Source organism: Ovis aries, chromosome 6, assembly GCF_016772045.2.
Source record: "Ovis aries strain OAR_USU_Benz2616 breed Rambouillet chromosome 6, ARS-UI_Ramb_v3.0, whole genome shotgun sequence".
In the NCBI taxonomy this organism is placed as follows: Eukaryota; Metazoa; Chordata; class Mammalia; order Artiodactyla; family Bovidae; genus Ovis; species Ovis aries.
In genome coordinates this window covers 58,024,188-58,040,420 of record NC_056059.1, presented here as the reverse complement: position 1 = coordinate 58,040,420, position 16,233 = coordinate 58,024,188, and the positions used below count along the sequence as shown (strand labels likewise).

The window sequence follows — 16,233 nt, the reverse complement described above, 5'->3', positions numbered from 1 at the left end:
AAAGTCCAGGGTCCTCTGTCTCCCAGGCTGAGGCTCTTTCTAATTTCCTTCCTCTCATTCCTTAAGATAGCGCTCCCCTGGGTTTAGCAGTTTTCACATGAAAGCCAAGTTCTGATCAGTTCAGTTCAGTCGCTCAGTCGTGTCCGACTCTTTGCGACCCCCTGAATCAGCATGCCAAGTTCTGATAGGAGTCTGCAATACTGACCTTGCCCTTGTCCCGAGGCTGTTAAAGCTCAAACCAAGAGGAACTCAGGCCCACTCCCTCAGGGCTCTGGCTGGTCTGTTTCGATATTTTTTATGATAACATTCCACAGAGAAGCTGTCTTTCCTCTCCCCACCCCTTTCTGGAAATTAAAAACCAGTACCGTACCTGAACCTCCTCAAAAATAGTTGCTTGCTCCTGATTAGTTAATGTTGTCAGGTGCTTCTGGAGCTCTAGTTTGGTTTTGGAAGAATTCATTCCTATTAAGAAAAAAAAGAGACCTGAGAACACACACACTCCGTTAACAGTTAGGAGATGGAGTTGACACCTTCCGTTCTCACTCCCTCTCTTACGTGCTTTCCCGCCCTCTTTAGGCATCGGAGGTTTTATGGAAATTCTAATCAATAACAATGTCAGTGATGAGGACACTGGCAACAAGTAACAGTTTTTGATTGAGCCCTCATGTGCTAGAGCCAACTTAAATGTCAGGTTTGTATCATTTCATTTTATACTAGAACCACCTGATGAAGAGGACCATTTTACAGGTAAGAAAACTGAGACCCAGAGAGCTCACAAGACTCCTGAAGTCCAACACACTGGACTCTACCTCAGCCTTGTGTGGTTCCAAATCATTTTTTTCCCTACCACTTGAAAGTGAAGTTGCTCAGTCGTGTCCGACTCTGCGACCCCATGGACTGTAGCCCTCCAGGCTCCTCCGTCCATGGGATTCTCCAGGCAAGAATACTGAAGTGGGGTGCCATTTCCTTCTCCAGGGTTGTTAAAACATCGCACACAACAGGAACACTGTCCTCAGAAAATGATAAAACCTCATGAGTGTTTATATGTAAACTAGACAATCTCCCTTAAGGAAAAACCACTACTACCCCCTCTGAAAACTGACCAACATTCTCCTGCAGGTTAGGTTCTTTCACATAAAAGTGATCCGTGTGGCAAACAGCGTTCCTTTTACCACCACATGCTTATTAATAGTCTTATGACCACATAATTAACATTACAGAGGATTCTGAGGGAAAGTCATTAAAATAAAGCTACCATTTTAGTGCCCATCAGAATCGGGTATTTCAGAAAGTTCCTTCTCCACACATATATGGCTCAGACCCTGCTCTGCCTTTCCCTGGGGGCCAAAGATAAGCACATATGATGAGATTTGGATGAAAGGATTTGCCAACCTATCATGGAAAAAACTGCAATGACTCTTAGGGCTGCCCTGGTGGCTCAGAGGTTAAAGCGTCTGCCTGCAGTGTGGGAGACCTAGGTTCGATCCCTGGATCGGGAAGATTCCCAGGAGAAGGAAACGGCAACCCACTCCAGTATTCTTGCCTGGAGAATCCCATGGACGGAGGAGCCTGATGGGCTTGCAAAGAGTTGGACATGACTGAGTGACTTCACTTTCACTTCACTGTCCCTATCCACTTGCCACCCCATTTCCTCCTGAGGGTGAGCCACTGGGCCAGGATCTAGGCCAGATTTATCTACATAATGAGGATGGCCAGACAGGGCATCTCCGAAATGAAGAACAGGGACTTGGAAATCAGGCTTCTGTTTTACAGATGAGTTTGCTGAGGTCCAGAGAAGCCAGGCAACTGACAGGTCAGGAGGCCAATTAGCAGCCAAGCCTGTCCCAGAGCCAGCACTCCCTGCTCTCCCTGCCACAGAAGGCAGGGGCCCCACCTCTTTCAGCAAGCTGTGGCGAGGCCACTGCCCCAGCTCAAACCACTGCAGCTTCTAGAAGTCCTTCCAGAGGTACTCCCCCACCACCTTTTTTTTGGCCAAGAAAACCCTAAACGGCCACCATAAAAATAAAAGCCAGTATTTTTTTTAATGACTGCTGTGCCACTTTACAGAACACTGCATAATCTCATCTAACCCTCAACATAATCCTGGAAGTAGGCACTATATACAGTAATCCCAAGGTCCATAGGTAAAGAAACTGAGGCACAATCAACTCAAATATTTTGTCCAGTGTCATCAGCTACGTAAGGGACAGAGTGAGAATCTGACCACGTTGATCTGCCTCCAGAGACCACTCCAGAACACTCCACTGCCTCCCGTTACCCACACAAAGTCAAGTCACCTGACTCCGGTGACTTCAATACCAAAGCGAACTGCTCAGTGAAATAAGTCAAGCAGAAAAAGACAAGTATGGCAGATTTTCACTTATATGTGCAATCTAAAACACAAATAGACTTACAAAGAACCAGCTAGTGGCCGTAGGGCAGAGGGGAAGAGGGGAAGGGCAAAATAAGTGAAGGGGACTAAGGTGTACCAGCGGATTATACTACCAGTTATAAAATAAATAAGTCACAGGGATGTGATGTGTGGCAAAGGGAATGCAGTCAGTAACGTTATGATGGCACTGTATGGTATAGAAGATATAAAAATACTGAATCACCATGTTGTACACAGACACTAATAATACTGGAAGTCAACTATTCTTCAATTTAAGAGAGAGAAGTGATTAAAGGTGCAGAAAGGACAGCTCAATTTGTCAGAGCACAGCTCATTCAGCTATTCCTCTGGCAAGCTGTCAGGTCACACCAGCCAGGGAAACAGCGATGCCTTCACTGCACTAACTACTTACAGGCTGAATCAAAACAGTGTTTACATTTACGAGCAAAACTAGCACTCAGAACTCATTAAATAAAAATCCTCCCTGCATCTGGATGTCAATGATACCGTCCAAGCATCCTCTCGTGGACACACTTGTACAGTTTGATGAAACATTCACACATGGAGAAAAACCTCAAGAAGAGTTAGACTCATTATACATACTTCTAACAATCTCAGGTGAAATCATACAATACAGTCTACTCTTCATATTCAGCAGGTATGCAGAGATCCCTAGACAGTTCTATCCTTGTCTTCAGGAGCTCTCAATTCATTAAGTCCTTTCTGTCCCATCTCAAATCAAAGCTGGTCCTCCAGGCCCCATGCCTGCTCTCCACTGTGCACCCTCTGTGGGGTTCTCAACACTTTCAGCCGCTCCTGGGGGTTTCTGCAGCAAGAAGGCAGCATTCCCCACGTGATGCCAAAGGTTTTACAGGCGAGAAGGGCAGCAAGTCAGTCTGCCTTCATGCTGGCCACCAGAAAAGGCTCTTATTAAAGGGAGCACGGATGAATAGTTTTGCTTTGCCGAAGGCAAATTTACTTGGAGAGCAAAAGGAAACCTCAGTTCAACTTTTTTTTAGTGAAAGTGTAATTTATGCCAAGAATTCCCAAAATGCTTCTCTAAACTTTAAAATAAGCAAAATGCTATATAAATACTAGCAGTTGTAGAGAGTCCAAACACAGAATCTGTACAGCTGCCCCTCTCAATGGCACCCACAAGCACAGTCTACTTTATGGATTCCAGAGCATATTAACTACATCAGTTGATTAAGAAAACAGTCTTTAAGTCTTTCTTTTTGTGGCCATGTCATTCATTGTTCCTCTCCACTGTTCATGATGTTCTTGGCCAGATCGTAACTTCCTATTAGAGCCACTGTTATGGGTACATAAAATGAGCTTTAATAAACGATTTCATTCTACTTGGGGATTCCCTGGTAGCTCAGATGGTAAAGAATCTGCCTGCAATGCAGGAGAACCAGGTTGGATCCCTGGGTAGGGATGCAATCTAGCAGAATATAAGAACCTGAAACTAACTGTCCATAAAATTATCAGTATCTCCCTTACTAAGGACGGCTCTAATAATGTGCCATTGATGCTTTAGAAATGCTTCCCATCATGTAGGCAAAATGTACCCTCGCCAGTCTTCTAACTGTGCTAGTTAATGGATGTTTTTACATTAGCATAGCTTTCTGCTTTGCTTGGATCTTATCCAGTAAAAGGATGAATTAAATGATAACTCCGAAACTACAGCAGCAAAATCCCTACCATAATTAAACTTTTCAGGTATAGCTCTCTGAAAGTTAAGTCAGACCAAAGAAAGATTTGTCAAGTGGAACTCTGGAACCCTTCCAGCTCCTGCAGGTCAGAATCTGCTTTATCTTCAAGGCCGAAGTCACTGCAGGCTTCTTAACAAGCTCATAGGGGACACTGCCGTCATCGTTTACCTTATCTTGACAACCACTAAGGAAAGAACTAGTGATGCTCAGATGGGATCTCTTGTTAAAGCACAACTTTTCTTGTTCCCAGATATATTTTGTATCATGTCAGCAAAAAGGAACAACTACGAAAACATGGTTGAAAATGTTAATCATTTTGATCCATTTTAAACAGCACTGGAATGCCAGCAAATGAACCTTTGAAGACCTTAAGATGATGTCAATTTGTCTTTAAAAAGGGAAATCAGATACCACTTCACATCCATCAGGATGGTTATCATCCCCAAGCCCCAGAAAATAGGCTTGCTTATCCCTCAAATGTGCAGTAATCCCTTTTCCTTCCACAAAGTGGTGAGGATTAAATGGATGATAATACATGTTAAAGAAAACAGTACAGTGCCAGGCATATCTTAAGCATGGAAATCGTAACATTTATTGCAGTTTCTCCCCAAGCTAAATTCCTAGAAAAACTTGGAGCAACACTTCCTGTGCTCTTTCTCACTGGCTCTTCAACTGGAACCTGCCCTCTGGCCATTCCTCACCATTAAAACTGCTCTGGAAGAAGCTATCATTGAAGCTATCATTGGCCTTGTAATGGACTCTTTACGTGTCCAACTCTGCGACCCCACAGAATGCAGCCCACCAGGCTCCTCTGTCCATGGGATTTCCCAGGCAAGAATACTAGAGCAGGTTCCCATTTCCTTCTCCAGGGGATCTTTCCTACCCAGGGATCAAACCTGGGTTTCCTGCACTGCAGGAGAGCTGCAATGAGCCACCAGGGAAGCCATGTAATCGGCTCACTCAGTGGTTAGTTCTTACCTCTCATCTTACTAGACCTCTCCGTGGCAGCCAACTGAACACTCACCCCACCATGATTAACAGCGCAACTGGTCTTGTGCCCTCTGTTCCCCTAACTCCTCCACTGTCTTCAGGGCCCCTCAAGGGGAGATGGTAGCACCTGATATACAGAAGACATCCACCTACGACCCCTGTAACTAACATCAGCCTCCGTGGGACAGAACCTTCCAACGAATTTGCCCAGGCCCCTGAACTCCTACCCACCCCACCCCAACCAGGCTCACCCTCGATCCGCTCACAGAGCTTGTGCAGGCTCTGCAGGGGGCAGCCCTCACACAGCTGGGCTGGCGCCTTCGCTGTCTGCTGCACAGCAGCCACCGTGAAGGCCTGCTTCAAGGTCATCATGATCTCATCCACCTGATCAAAGAGGAGAGACCACAGAGAGCAGAAAGGCCATTTAAAATGATCTGGCAGAGATTTCAGGACTCTGTGGAAAGACCCAGTACTTAAGATTCTTCTGGACTGTTAGTCACAGGTTAATGGATAATAATCATTAAGAACCACTAGGCTTATACATAGTCTAGAAACACTACAAATGCTCAAAGTTTTTCAAGGAGATAAGGTAAAAACTAGATGCAAATTAAATACTGAACGAAAACCAACTCTTCTGATCAAAAGTCCAAAATGACTTTTGAAAGATGCTAAAGCAGAGGGTGAAAGTGAGCAGGCCTTTAAGCATGATGAACATTGAAAATGTGCACCCAAGTCAGTCTCAAGCATATATTAGCTGGTTATTAGTCATAAAAGTATAATTAAAACCAAATAATTTGTCAGTGAAGCCATACAGTTTTGCTATAAAGAAATCAGCGAGGCTGACATCCGTGTAGATGAGATTTCAAGGTAAGAAGTGCCCCTTCTCACTTACCAGAGCTTCATTTGTGCACTGAAACACGTAACAGACGAAATGAAAGCCTCCACCTCCGGAAGACTCACGGCAGATGAACCCAAAGTGGTCCACATGTCTAATACCCTGTGGAAGGCAGGGACAAGATCAAGAATGGTAAGCTATACCCAGAGGAGGCACCACTGCCACACGTGCAGCTGAGGACTCACACGGCACGGTTTTAAAGGACACTGTGAAATTACTATTTTCAAAAATGTTTTAAATATCTAAAAACATCTCTCAAATATGAAGTTCTACTAAAATGTTACTCCTCTGACTATCTCCACAATAAGAGAAGCAGGATCTGAAAACCAGAGCTTTCATCCTCATTTTCATAGTGAGAGGAAGTGGAGAAAAGCTGACACATAAAAATGAGAACTTTTCTTAAGTATTAAGGAAGAAGTAGATGAGAGAGTAACAAAGAAACACAACTGTACACACACACAAGCAAACACACGTAGACACAAACATTAAAGGAAACGTTTTAAAATATTTGTACTCCTAAAATAACAAACAAGTATATCCTGAAGTAAACTGGTAGGAAGAATGAGTCAAAAGTTATACACACAAAGAACAGAGATACTTTCAAGCATAAGACATTAAGGCCAAAGCTGTACCACAGTTTCCTAAGAGCTCTTTTTAATAAATATTAATATGTATACTTGTTTCAAAAGTATCAGCTAAGAACCACCTTAATACAGATAAGACATCATCCATAAATATTAACCTACAGCATCTCCTAAAAGCATCAGCATGCAAAGTGTCGACAGCTTGAAGGGCAGGTGATCATGTAAATTTGTAAACATCCTTTAGGAAATAATAAAACTACCATATGAAAAAGCAAATATTTAGTATTACCATTTCAACAGAAATACAAGCAAATCAAGATAAAATGTCTATGGAGAATCTCACTTTCAGGTCAAATATTTCCCAATAAACGAGCAATCACTGATACATCCTGGCATTGCCATCAATGTTCTCCAACGGCAAGTTAAGCATATGCAAGAGGTTACTCCAAAGGAGAATATGATTTGGAAAAAACATTTTCTTTGTAAACGGTGTCTAGTCGATCTTAAGCACGAACGTCGTTTTCACCTTTGGGGGAAAAAATTCCCTATTGAATCATTACATAGATCACATTATAAATCAACAATGAGAGTTTCATTATGTCTTATTAATTTTGAGAAAATGAAAATGAGAAAATGATTTCAGACTTTTTAAAACTACCCAAACAGTAACCCATTTTTGCTAGGAAGATTCTGAGTAAAGTTGTCATAGCTCATTATAACTGACAGATTCTCCAAATCTCTCTATGAAACACACCCAGGAGATTTTCAGGAAAGAACTCAAGTAGACACTGTACTCTAAGGAAAACATCCTCAAAGGTACTCATTATTTATTATATTTTAAGGAAGAGAAATAATGATCTTGGTATCCCAAAAGTCATGAATCTTTAGCAAGTAAAAATAAGTACTTTAAAAAATATATTAGTGTGTATGAGTATATATAAAAATATGCATATAGACACACATACATGCACATACACCTGGAAATCAGGACTGCCAATGACTGGGAAAAAAAAGAAAAGGAAACGTACTTTCTCCAGTAAGTTATGGTTGCTAAAAGCAAAATTTTTAACGTCCAAGTTATATTTTGCCTTAATATACAAAAGGAAATGCAAGATCACAAACCCAGCACTTAGAAAGCATACATCTTGTGACCTTAGCCACTTCGGTTGAATGACAAACAGTAAAATAATTCATTAAAAAATTCAACTGCAGTTGAGCTGATAACCCATGTTCATTTACCTGAGAGCAAAAGGATATCTCCTTAAAATTTTTCTGCAACGCTATTTTTTTGGTGTCAGGACTGATGAGGTAAACTTCAGATTGACCAATCTTAAAAGACAAAGAAAGAAAGAAACTAGCTTTGCATGAACACTGAATTCAGATTTATTACACAAACTTTCTCATTTCATGACCTAGGAAAATAAAGAATCAATGGCTCAAGCTCCTGTTTAACAGTGACCATATCATGTAGAAGACCACTTCCAGGGCACACTCTACTCTACAGGCTTTGGGTAGGAGATAACTGTCAAGGTGTTCACCTTCGTCAGGCAGCTATCTTGAGATGAAAGGACCAAATACCTCAAAGTCAGTCACAAAGCCTCAGGTTCCCACAGCTCCCCTTTGTAAGAAAGAGAGGTTTTCTACATAAGCAACTCTCCAAGGATACAGGAGCTTCTCTTTTAAAATTTCCAGGACACTTTCTAATGATCAGAAAAATCTTAAATTATTGTTAAAAATCTACCATTTGTTGAGTACATACTGTGTTAGGTACTCACTCCTGCTTACCTGACTTCCTAAAAAAGTTAACAGTGCGAGCACAAACTAACATTGTCTTACAGACGAGGGTCAGCCTAACAGATCTCCGTTAGGACAGAGGACTGTCGCAATAACCACATAGTTAACTGTGCAGCTTCCCTCCTTCCCCTGCTGTTCCCTGAACCCAGGATGCTCCTCTAGCTGGCCACAGTGACACTTCTGCTCAGTGAAAATCACTGCCTTCAGAAAGCCCTGATTCCCCAGAAGCCCTCACAGCCTCCTTCGCAGCATTTATCACAATTTTAGTGAGACAATTACTCATACAATCAGTTGTCAGTCTCTCACTGGAATCTAAATTTCACGTGGGCAGAGATCATGCCTGTCCTGTTCATTGCTGTATTTCTAGCACGCTGCAAGGGACCCTGTAGATAGCATTTACGCAATAAATACTTGAAAATAAATGTACTAAGCAGCTTTCCCAATGATACCAAGAGGTTTTGGTGGGGTTCTTTTTTTTTTTTTTAATACAGACCACACATTACAACACCAGTCTGACTGCCAACATAGCACTCTTTTCAGTATATTAGGTCAACCATGAAAAGAGGAAGAAGTCGGCCCTCTGACACTCCATCTCGATTTCGACCCCGTATACCTCCACAGCCAGCTTCCTCATCACTTGGCCCGGAGTTAGGCATGGAAACGTTATATTTAAGCACATCTTCCTCTCTCCCTAGACTCTCAGTCAGCCTTAGGCCAAAGAAGAGACAGAGGAGGCTGAGAACAATCTCCTTCCCATACTGCAGAGGCCAACTCACTAGGAAACCAGCTGAGTCCTATCAGTTCAGACCCAGAGAACTCCTAGGACAGCAACCTTTCCAGAACAGCTGGGATCAGCCCCGACCCAGGAGCCTCAACTGCCAGGACAGCCTCCTGCCCATGCCTTTTCTGGCATTTGGCTCACTGTCAGTTTATCAAACCATTTCTAGAAAAGAGTAAGCAGCTGGCTAAACTAATACCGTAGTTTGGGTATCAATTTCAAATTATCCCCAATTACCCAGGTAACAAAGTATAAGTAGTTTAACAAATTTATAAAAATAGTAAAGGGGTATTTTCCAAAAAAATTTTGCTGAAATATATTACTTGAAATATGTTTTAAAAAAAAAAAAAAAACCCTTTTGGAGCCTCTTTTACACACATTAATTGATTGTCCCACATTGAAAAGATGTCTTCACCATCATGTGAGAGGCAGATAAAAATCATACAGGATGTAAGATAGATTGTTTGTTAGGGGTAACGGGGACTAAATAAAGATTCTATCCTGACAAAAGAATTATTCAGAATAAAAATATATGGATTCACACATAAATCCAAAAGCAATTCACAGATAATCTTCGTTCGACTAAGCAGATTTTCTTTTGAACACACAGACCAGACTGGGGATGTGCAGGAGGCTTGATAATATTTTACCGTGAAGAGCATAGTTCGATTTTCCTCGATATCTGTCGGCTGCACAATATTGTGTCCACTAATCAGGTGGTTCTCGATGTCGCTCTCCTCAAAAGAGCTGAAGAAACTACTACTCCGCAGGCCTGCATCCTGAAACTCCTTTCGGAAGGCCAAGGAGCGCAGCCCAGGCTGCGAGAAGGACTTGCGCATCGGCCGCGGGCCGCGCTCCCCATCCCCCGGTGGCTGCGGTGCAGACCGGAACTGATCCGAGGAGAAGCCGCCGCTCACGTGACTGAAGCCTTCGATGCACTCATCGATCAGGGCGGGTGGAGCCTTCCTGTGCGCCACAGCCACGCGGCCGCAGAACAGCACCTCGAACTTCTTGGCGAACGTGTCATCGAACTCCGAAGGGCAGCGGAGCTCCTCCTGGCGGGCGATCTTCCCAGCCTGCCGGATGGAACTGATGATCTCAGGCACCTGCGGGGAAAGGAAGGAATGTCATTCGGAAGCTGCTGTGGTTGGGCTTCCCTGGTAGCTCAGCTGGAAAAGAATCCGCCTGTAATGCAGGAGACCCGGTTGGATCCCTGGGTTGGGCAGATCCCCTGGAGAAGGAAATGGCTACCCACTCCAGTATTCTTGCTTGGAGAATCCCATGGACAGAGGAGCCTGGCAGGCTACACACATAGGTGGGGTAGCAAAGAGTCGGACAGGATTGAGTGACTAAGCCCAGCCCAGCACAGTGGTTGGGACGCACAGGGCCCGCATCCACAGGAGCCACGTCATGCTGCCCACATCCGTACACTGCCTATTTCATCACATGGGGCCAAAGGAGAAGCCCACAGAGTTCCGGACCAGGAGAGGGAAAGGCACAACTTTCACAGAGAGGAGAAGGAGAGCAGTATTTATTAAGCATCCATTACATGCTGGGGATATACTAGGGGATTCATGTGCCTGCAAGCTTAAGTGGCAAGTCCACAGACACAGCAAGTTAAATCCAGGCCGGTCCCCCCACTCCGGAGCCAGAGGTCTTCTCTGAGAAGCTGTCACTATCCCTTCAAAAGGTCTGTTACCGAAACAGTAGGCAGTTATTCTAGATTTCATGGCAGTACATCGTGGCAGTGCATCAGGTCTTCTAAAATAAGACAACATGAGGATAACAAGACTGAAACTACCTTACACAACCTTTCTTCTAATCATAACATCATTATTGTCTCTAATGACAACGGACAATTTATTCCTCAGTTTCATATTCCCTAAGAGTTGAACAGTATTGACTACACAGCTAGGTGGTTTTAATCAAGGAATAAGCAACCCATGACAGTATCATTATCAAGGCAACACACTGTGGCTTCTTTCCACTGAACTTCTAAAGCCTTTGGTTCCTAATGTAGTCATGATCAAGAGAATGAACAAAAGAGACTCATGTACTATTGTCAGGCCAACTGCTATACCCTCTCATCATTAGCTTCTGACGAGATCCTTCAAAGAAGCCACAGAAAGAGACGAGTCCTCCACAGAATGAATAAGCATGTGTCCAATCATCTGGAAGACATATGGCCACAGCACTAACACAAGACAGGCGTGAATGCATTTTCATAAGGAATGGCCTAGCTTTTGATATGACCTATTAAATAACACCCAAAGCCATTTTTTCCTTTTCTCTTTCTAAGAAAATCCAATTGAACACCCAATACCCATAGGCCCACTGTCTTTTTAACAACATTACAGAAGGAGAAGAAAACCAAACCCTTTTCAATTTAGGTCAAAGATCAATGTACACAGTAAAGGGAGGTGGTTACAGTAGATCTGAAAAAACTTATTTTCTGTGTTCATAACATAATCCCCAAAGACCCAACTCAAAAGACTTTTCTCTGTGATTTCATATCATGCACACCTTAAAGACAATCTCTGCTGAAAAGATTAAGATATATCCTTTCAAGGTACTTTATCATACAAAAAGTCAAAACATCTTTAGACATATTTTATATTTTAAAAAATTAATTCCTGGAGCAAAGGCCTAAATGACACTGAGGAAGCCAGAATTTCAACGTCAAGCATCTACATGCACTGAGTACTGCAGAGCTTGGGCTGTGGCTCATTCCTCTACATACAAATAATTACACATCTTGCAAAGGCCTAAAAGTTATTCATAAATATAAAAGACAGGACAGAAAGAAGAAAGAAGTAGAAAGTCTAGATTTCATTCACACATTTGCCAAACAGTCACTACAGGACCTTGGCAAAAACAGCCTCAGTTTTTCTCTCTTGGGGGGGAAAAAATTCTTAAAAGATTTTACAGGTAAAACTTGTTTCTGTGAGCATAAAGAATAATGACTTTTTCAAAAAAAGAAAAACAGTTCATGCAAATAAGAGATGCTTTTCTAAGCAAATGGGTAAAATTATTTTATCAGGAGTCATGTGACTCTTCCTAATTACTAACCCCACTCTCTGAACAGGAAATTCAAAGCTTACTCAGTCTTTTGAGGCTTCTTACAATACCTGACATTTCTATATGCTGGGTCTTCCCACTGCATCTGAAGTGAGTAATGGTGTCTTTCATTACATATCAAAGGGGAGAGAAAATGTGTGAAGTCATATGAATTTATGGTGACTCGGTAATAAAGTACAAACACAAGTAAGACACGAATTAGAGAACTTGCTTTCTCTGTCTCTTTACAAGGTCAGAAGAGGCTAAAGAGTACATGGGTCCTAGGCAGACAGAGTTGTGCTGTGGTCCTTTTCCCAGCCACCAATCTTTTTCCTATCCTTTAATCAGAATCTTCAAAAGATAATGCTTTAGTCAAAAACCAGTGCCTCCCTCCCCCTGAGCCGGTAAGCTGTGTGAATATGGGTGTAAAGGAGATAATAGGGCTTAGAAAAATCTCAGGGATCCTGACAAGAATATAACAATTTCAAAATATTTGAAGGCATATTACCAAACACACTTTCAACAATAAAGTGTAAACAGTTTAAAATCCAACATTTTAAAAACATTTCTGTAAGTCATTCAGGTATACTAAGAGACTAAATAAAAAATGGGCTCCACTTACGTCTGAAGTGAAGTGAAAGTCAGTCTCCGATTCTTTGTGACCCCATGGACTATATAGTCCTTGGAATTCTCTAGGCCAGAATACTGGAGTGGGCAGCCTTTCCCTTCTCCAGGGGATCGTCCCAAACCAGGGATCAAACCCAGGTGTCCTGGACTCCAGGCAGATTCTTTACCAGCTGAGCCACAAGGGAAGCCCCCATTTATGTCTAATTTTGCAAAACTTTGATAGTTTAGTTCCCTTTACCAGAACAGACCTGGATACTGCTTGTTGAAAAATGAAGGCCTAAGACAAACCAACAGCTAACGTCATACGCAACACTGAAAAGCTGAAAGTATTCACTCTAAGATCAGGAACAAGATAAGGATACCCACTCTCACCACTTTCATTCAACATAGTTTTAGAAGGCCTAGCCAAAGCAAGCAAAGAAAAAGAAAATAAAAAGGAATCCAAACCGGAAAAGAAGAACACTGTCACTGTTTGCAGATGACATAATACCATACATAGAAAATCCTCATTAATGCTCTAGTAGAAATCCGTACAAAGTTAATACACAGAAATCTGTTGCATCTCTATACACTAACAACAAAATACCAGAAAAAGAAATTAAAGAAACAATTCCATTTACCATTGAATCAAAAAAAAAAAAAAATACTGAGCAATAAACGTACCTACGGTGGCAAAAACCTGTACTGCATAAACTTTAAGACACTGATGAAAGAAACTGAAGACAACGCAGACAGGTGGAAAGATATACTATGTTACTGGACGGGAAGAATCAATATAGTTAAAATGATTATATGACCCAAGGCAATCTACAGATGCAATTCAATCCCTATCAAACTACTAATGACATTTTTCACAGAGTAGAATAATTATATATATAATCATATTAATACAAATACATATATATATACATATATATATATAAATGGAATACCACTCAGCCATAAAAAAGAATGAAAGTTTACTATTTGCAGTAACATGGATGGACTTGGAGGGCATTATGCTAAGTGAAAGAAAACAGAGAAATCACTTATATGTGTGTGATATCAATTTTATGTGAAGTTTAATAAAATGGGGATTTCCTGGTGACTCAGTTGGTAAAGAATCCTGCAATGCAGGAGACCTGGTTCAATCCCTGGGTGGGGAAGATCCCCTGGAGGAGGGAATAGCAACCCACTCCAGTGTTCTTGCCTGGAGAATCCCACAGACAGAGGAGTCTGGCAGGCTGTGTCCACGGGGTCGCAAGAGTCAGACACGACTAAGCACACACACACAAAATACAACACACTAGTAAATATTAAAAAAACCAAAAACCAAGTAGATCCACAGATATAGAGAACAAGCCAGCAGTTACCAGTGAGGAGTGGGGAAAGGAGTAGTAAAGGTAGGAGAGAATGGGCCTAAGATGGACTCAAAAATGTACTGTGCAACACAGGGAATATAGCCTACATTTTGTAATAACTGTAAATGGAAAGTAGTCTTTTAAAATTGCATAATTTTTTTTAAAAAATGAAGGCGTCATGTCCACTTATGATGAAATCCTGAATTCTCTATTCTTTATAACTCTGTCCTGGACTCACCTACACTATTACTTGTGACATAAGGGAAGTGGGTCATTTATTTCATTTTATTTCCAAATGTCATCCTAGGTTTAGCTGGATGCCAAGAGGCAGGGATTCAGAAGTGTGAGATGAACACAAGATAGCCCTGCCTGAGAAGGGAGTGGGGCCTGGAGGAAGGTCTGGTTAGAATCTTTACAGTAACTGAGATGGGGTCTGCTGGGAACCTGAACTAAGCAGCAAGCACCGCAAGAGAAAAAAAGGCTGCAGGAAAGATTCTGGAAGACAGACTCACAAGACCTGGTGACTACCTGGATGGGGGAGTTGGGGGCATGGGAGAATGCACGGGACTCACAGATGATCTGGCTTAGGCTTCTTTGTTCGGGAATTCAGAAGCAGCAGGTCTGGGGAGAGATTACAGTGAGCTCCCCTCCTGTCCATGATGAGTACGACCAGAAGGACTTGAAAGTAAAGACATGTGGTGGGCAGCTGGACAAGCCAGCCTGCAGTCCAAGACAGGAGATCTCAACTGGACATCAAGAGCCCACGTATACAGACGGGAGGTGGCTGATGCCCTGGCAACAGGAAAAGGGAAAGTAAAGGAAGTGAGCCAAGATGGGACGTTAGGATACACCAACATTTCAGGTATAAAGGAGCTGAGGGATCACGGCAGAGAAGCAGGAGGGCAGGCAAGCAGGAAGATGCCAGAGGTGGCGAGGGAAACCAGCACTCCTTCTTGGGGTGTGGGGCGGGGGCGCTGAGTGAGAATAAACAGTCTGCTGGAGTTGCCAGCTTGTGTAAAACATAAAGCAGGGATGCCCACAATGACCCTCCAAAACAAGCGAGCAACGGAAAAATGTCTCACGGTGAAACCTTTAGTCTATGAGAACGTATACTTCAAGTTACAATATTTACTGCAAATACACAGACACTTTAAGGGCAAATACACTGAGGTCAGTAATGTTTATTCCCACTGATATGATCTGGGTACTTTTAATAAAAATCTTTTTTTAGTCACAGCAATAATATCTACGTCATTTCTGACTGCAGATAAAGTAAATCAAAACTAATGGCAGCAAAAACAAGAATCTGAAAAGCATTTTGCTGAGATAAATTCATAAGGATTTCAGATTTGGTTTTCTTTCTTTTAACAATGGGCATCGCAATAAAAATGTTAACTGAAATGAACTGCCAATAATGAAGAAACAAATTCTGTTTTAAACATATAAAAAATTTATTGAACTACTCTTCTGTCAACCTATTTGAGTTTATGCTAAAGGTCATTTTTACGTCTGCACTTCTTTCACAGCCAAAATAAGTTTCTTTTGAATTCACATACTAATAAATGCGCAGTACAATATGAAGTTTCTGTAGCAGGCTTGTGAATACTGTTTTATAACTAGTCAGAAAATTATAACCTAAGAGAATTAAAATATTCATTTCTGCAAATAAAATCCTTATTTAAACCTTTGGGTCAAATTTCTTTTTAAAGATTTGAGGATTTTAAAGGATTATAAACACACTGCAAGTGTAATTTTATTCACAAGGACTTAGGAAAGAACCCTTGAAACATTATTCAGGATGAAAAGCCATTTTTAACATTTACACTTGTGATTTTATGCCAACTAGTAATAAATAAAATATTAAAAATCGTGTTTTGCCCATTGGATGAAATGTTCCCTCACTACAAGGAGTTAAAATGAGCACTTTGAATAGAAAACAATCATTTCAGATAATTATTTCCCAGAAGAAACAGACTTGTTTTTTGTTGGTAATAAGTGGTCATTTGTATTTGTTGGTCATAAACAAGTAAATAGGGAAAGAAAATGAAATTAAACTATGTC

The 16,233-nt window shown here is 41.7% G+C and overlaps 1 protein-coding gene across 15 annotated transcripts in view; it reads right to left on the bottom strand.

Annotated features, from left to right (window-relative positions):
* The window catches only part of TBC1D1 (TBC1 domain family member 1), a 225,338-nt gene that overhangs the window by 103,582 nt on the left and 105,523 nt on the right, over positions 1-16,233 (bottom strand). For all 15 annotated transcript variants that reach the window (XR_009601146.1, XM_012179797.5, XM_060417586.1 and 12 more), the window contains 5 exons: positions 9,799-10,254; positions 7,816-7,905; positions 5,990-6,094; positions 5,349-5,481; positions 371-462 (listed from right to left, as the gene is read on the bottom strand). Coding sequence is in view for 14 of the 15 variants with exons in the window: in XM_012179797.5 (XP_012035187.2) it covers positions 371-462; positions 5,349-5,481; positions 5,990-6,094; positions 7,816-7,905; positions 9,799-10,254 (876 nt within the window). In the remaining variant the exon portion in view is untranslated. The remainder of the gene's footprint in view (positions 1-370; positions 463-5,348; positions 5,482-5,989; positions 6,095-7,815; positions 7,906-9,798; positions 10,255-16,233) is intronic.